This window comes from Epinephelus fuscoguttatus, linkage group LG18 (genome assembly GCF_011397635.1).
Source record: "Epinephelus fuscoguttatus linkage group LG18, E.fuscoguttatus.final_Chr_v1".
NCBI lineage: Eukaryota > Metazoa > Chordata > Actinopteri > Perciformes > Serranidae > Epinephelus > Epinephelus fuscoguttatus.
Genome location: NC_064769.1, coordinates 25,428,662 through 25,433,631, shown reverse-complemented (window position 1 = coordinate 25,433,631; position 4,970 = coordinate 25,428,662). Strand labels below are relative to the sequence as shown.

The following is a 4,970-nucleotide window of genomic DNA, read 5'->3' as shown; positions in this document are numbered from 1 at the left end:
TGACACCCACCACGCAGCTCCGGAAGTTCAACTGCGCGGACCCGGATATAAACACACGCGTCACGTGACAACGGGCAACGAATGAAATTGTAAAGATCGTCTATTGAGAGGATCAGTGAGCTTGTTAATGACACTGTTAACCCTGCTTATTTCCCCACATTACTACAAAGAAATACAAGGAAAACATCATGTAAAAGGCAGTAATTATGAATGAAATATTAATACAAATACAAAATAATGATCTGTTTTGAAATGAAAAAAACATTCCCAACTAAAGGTCTACTTACTGACTTTTTCCCCTGGGCTTTCAACTGTATCTCATGGTTAAAAGATGGGCTTTTCTTTGCCATTGAGATATCACTGTCATTGTTAACTGTGCAAGATCGTGAGATGGTAAATGGACTTGCACTTGTATAGTGCTTTTCTAGTCCCCTGACCACTCAAAACATGTTTATGCTACATGTCACATTCACACACATTCACACACCAGTGGATGTGCATGTCCATAAGTTGGCTGGCTCCTAAGGTCGACACGAGGACTGGAAGGGCCAGAGATTAAACTGCAGATCTTCCGATTAGCAACAATCTACCTTTACTTCCTGAACCACAGTTGCCCCGGTGTGGTTGAAACCTCTGGAAAAAAAGTTAGTAACCTAATTCATGTATTTATTTGTTGAAATAGTAATTTGTGCTTTCGAACAAATAACTTATGCACATGACCAAGTAATTACATGAGAAGCACGTGATGACTGAAGTGCTCATTGATTCTAAATTTCTAATTTGTTTTAAAGCACCGCATGGACTTGCACCTGGTTACATCTCTGCACTGCTCATCTCTTACTCAAGGTCTAGAGACAGGGGCACTGTAGTCGTGGGAAAAGTGGGACAGATTACCTGAAGGGAGGGGGGCTCGAAAAGCCTGGCATGAAAAGTTTGGTTTTGTTTGCAAGTTTTAAAGTAATTAATGCCCAAACTTAATAGAAAATGGCTGAATAAATGGGTATAGAGACTAAACTCTTTATTTAAAAAAATGTGGAAGCTAAAAAAGGGAAATCAGGGCTCCAAAAAAGAAAAGACAAGAAAAGAAAGAAAAGGGAATATAGCAAACTGACTATGTAAAGGGAAAAAATTAAAAGGTGCATGAGAGAGACATGGATCAAGAAAGGAAGGGCAAGGGGCCCACAGAGACTGCTCATGCGTACAGGCCCAGACTTTGGTGCTACACCCCTGTCCCGAACCCTCAGATCTGGGGTCTCGTATATAAACACTACGTACGCACAAACCAGGCCTGAAAGAGACGTATGCCACTTCCCACAGAAAAACTGTGATCTATTTAAACAGACTTGATGGGAGAAACTCTGACCCATGTTTAATGAACATTTTAAGGAGGAGGAAATTGGTGACGGAGATGGTGAGGTGGAAGTCTCATTGCAGAAACTGTTTCATATTTTTTTGGGCTTTTGTCTGTACGTATATTCTTAGTGTAGACCCTGCGCATTGTTTTATAAACAAGACTCCTAGTGACCAATCACTGCTCTTCATTTCACCCACCCAGTTAAAAATTAAAGGTGACAGAGCATTTTCAGTTGTTGGCCCTAAACTGTGGACTTGTCTCCCACTTATGATTAGATCTCCTCCCTCCATTGATACATTTAAAACCCATCTTAAGATCCATCTCTGTTCATCAGCCTTTTAATCATCATCACGATATCATGCCTGACCACTGCTTGACACTACCTGTAGGCTACCTGTTTCTCCCCCTGGGCAGTAAGAACACTGAACAAACAGTAATCGTGTGCAATGCTAATTTTGTGTTATGATCTTGTCAAGATATTGTAGGCTCTTATTAATTTACTTACATTTTCCTAATTATGGCTGTTTTTATTTATTTTTTTGTGAAGACTTTGGTCAATGTTCGTTGTTAAGGTGCTCTATAAATAAATCTTGAAAGTTTACTGAGCATGTACAGTAAAAAAAATTTGAGGAAACTATTTTCATTTGAATTCTAGTGTTTGTATATTTGAGGTAAGCATCTATATGATACCTTAATTAATTTAAAGAGCTAAAAAATAAAATACATAAATAAATAAAAGTATTATTTTTACGTACCATAGCTCGCTTCATCATGTATGTTTACCAGCTCTTCTGACTCTTCTTGATAACGTTTTCTGGTGACCGGAAATAGGAGCAGAGTGAGACATCTTCGCGTGAACATACCTATCCGGAAAACCGGCGCTTGGCTTCAGAGGCAAAATGCGACTCACTATCAGCACATAAGCGAGAGTTTTATCGTTATTTTAAACTTTATTTCACTGCTACAACACCAAGTTCTGTGTAGCTTATCAAGTATACGCCATATTTATCACCTAGGGGGACTTTTATCGTTGTCCGCAACCCAACAAGGCAACATTTGCCGAGCGGAGGGAGACAAATCAATCTCACACCATTAGCTAGCTAATATAAGCCTCTCTGTAGCTTGTTAGTTTGACCTGCCTCTTGGTACAAGCACCAACATGGCTGCTAATCCTCCTGGACAAGGTAATTATTATATTTTGGGACAAACGACATTGGTTTTTGAAGGTTTTTGTCGTTATCGAGGTGTAAGTGCAGGGGCGTAACTACGAAATGGGGACCCCCGGAAACATGGTTCCCTTTGAGGATGGATGGTTATAAGTCTCTAGAAAACTAGCCAAATGCTTCTCGGTTTTTGGTCTTTAATTATCTGTCATCTACTGTCACTGCAAACACGTGAATATATGCTCCTTATTGACCATTGGTTCCTATATTTTTTGTGGTAACACAGTCATTTGCATTCATATTTATGTGCCTGTCATTTCAGGAATTAAGTGATGTTAGCTGATACATGTTGTCACATCCCTGTAGATCCCCCCACCATCTCTCTGTGTCTTCATTTTCTTTCTCCTCTGTCTAGCCTTCCCCAACAAGACACGTGTGGCGATCCTGGCCGAGCTGGAGAAGGAGAGGAGACGTCTGATGAGCACCCCTGGAGCCAGGTAGGGCCCGTATCCAGCCATGGAGGGTGACAGGAGTCTCAGTCCTCGGAGAAACCTGTTTAGGTAACCCCCCCCCCCCCCATGGCAACGGCACTCCCCAGTAGCTGTGGCCCCCCAGCAGGACAATGCACCATGCCATGCTACAAAAACTGCTCAGGAATGGTCCAAGGAATATGACAAAGAGCTCAAGGAATTGAGAAACTGGCCTCCAAATTATCCAGATCCCCATCTGATCAAACATCTGTGAGACGTGCTGGTACCCCACCTCACAACCTACAGGACTCAAAAGATTTGAAGCTAACGCCCTGGTGCCAGACACCAAAGGACACCCCCCAGAGGTCCTGTGTCCATGTCCCAACAGGTCAGAGCCAAGTCCAGTTCAAGGAACACCCACCGTGGATCAGGGGTACCTCTGGGGTACCAGCACGTCCTTCAAATGTTCAATCAGATTGGGATCCAGGTCGACACCTTGAGCTCTTTGTCCTGTCCCTGGGGTCACGCCTGAGTAGTTTTGGTGATGTGGGATGGTGCATTGTCCTGCTGGGGGGCCACTTATTTTGTCTGCAACGGTGTTCGGATGGGTGGAGGACGTCAAGTAGCATCCACATGAATGCCACAATGTAAGGTTTCCCAGCAGAACACTGCACTGTAACAAGATGGTCAATGTTATTCACTTCCCCCACCAATGGTTTTAATGTTTTGGCTGATTGGTATATCTGTCCTATATGTCGATACTCAAGTATTTTCTCATTCCCTCTCATCCTCCAGCATCTCGCTGTCCAGACCAAACCTGAAGGAGTTCAGGGACAATGCAGAGCAACAGCACATCGCTGCCCAGCAGAAAGCTGCCCTGCAGGTGAGACAGGGTCGAACACGAGTGCATCTTCATGTCAGATCATTTACAAGTTTCCATACAGCATCAAGTACAACAACAAGGTATAATCTGTGTCTAAATATCTGTCTTATGTTATGCCATACACAGAGTAAGCAGGCGGTTAGCTTAGCTTAGCATACAGACAGGAAACATGGGGAAACAGCTAACTTAGCCTCTCCAGAGGAAACAATACCAGCTACCAGAACCTCTAAAGACACGTTACAGTGTTTAATCAGTGCTGAATGTGGTCAGTCAGTAGTAACACAAACATTTGCCTCTCTGCGTCTTCTCTTGCAGCACGCTCACACACACTCAACAGGCTTCTTCATCACTCAGGACTCCTCGTTCGGGAACCTCATCCTCCCTGTCATTCCGCGCCTGGAGCCCGATTCCTGACCTTTTTACCTTTTGTCCTCCTCCCGCTGCCAAACAACACATGAGCACGTCAGACCCACGTCTCTCCCAGTTTCTCTCTTTCAAGTCTGCGATTAATGGACAGTTGTTTGTCACATTGTAAACAATCTCAGGGGAGTGTGAATCTGTCATTTGTACATTTTCCAGACTAACAAGCTGGCTGCCGGATTTAGGAAAGCTTTCATAACAGTTGGAAGAAGGTTCCAGATAGCTGTGAGACATCCAAGTGGTGCAGGGGCTGAAATACGCTGTACATGCTATCCTGCTCCGTTGCCTCACTGCACTGATCCATTAGATGCACATCTGTCAGGGTTTTTACATGAATGGATTTGTATTGATATTTGGATAATTAAATTGTTACATTCAGTGTATATGTTGAATTTCAGTTTTTATTTTTGCAAGTATGAAACATGGTGACAGAAGGTCCAAATGCACCGTTACATTCACATTATACTATTTTACTACTTTTTTCCACTTACGATCTTTTTGTCTTCACTGTTCACAGCCATGTTTTAACCTTTTGAAACCTGAGCAAATAGGCTTGATGTCTTTTAAGAATACGGGAAGAAGGCGATAAGCAATGAAAGAGGACATGACCCAAAAAATTAGCAAGAAATTAGTAAGAAGAGAAATAAAAGGGTTTCATTGCGAATATTTCTCACAAAACT

General features: G+C 42.6%; 1 protein-coding gene across 1 annotated transcript; it reads left to right on the top strand.

Moving 5' to 3' along the window:
- Positions 1-2,219: 2,219 nt before the first annotated feature.
- Positions 2,220-4,597, top strand: LOC125878596 (ints3 and nabp interacting protein). Its single transcript, XM_049559891.1, has 4 exons — positions 2,220-2,538; positions 2,933-3,014; positions 3,783-3,870; positions 4,186-4,597. The coding sequence occupies exons 1-4, from the start codon at positions 2,514-2,516 to the stop codon at positions 4,282-4,284; spliced, it is 294 nt and encodes a 97-aa protein (XP_049415848.1). The 5' UTR covers positions 2,220-2,513; the 3' UTR covers positions 4,285-4,597.
- Positions 4,598-4,970: the final 373 nt, after the last annotated feature.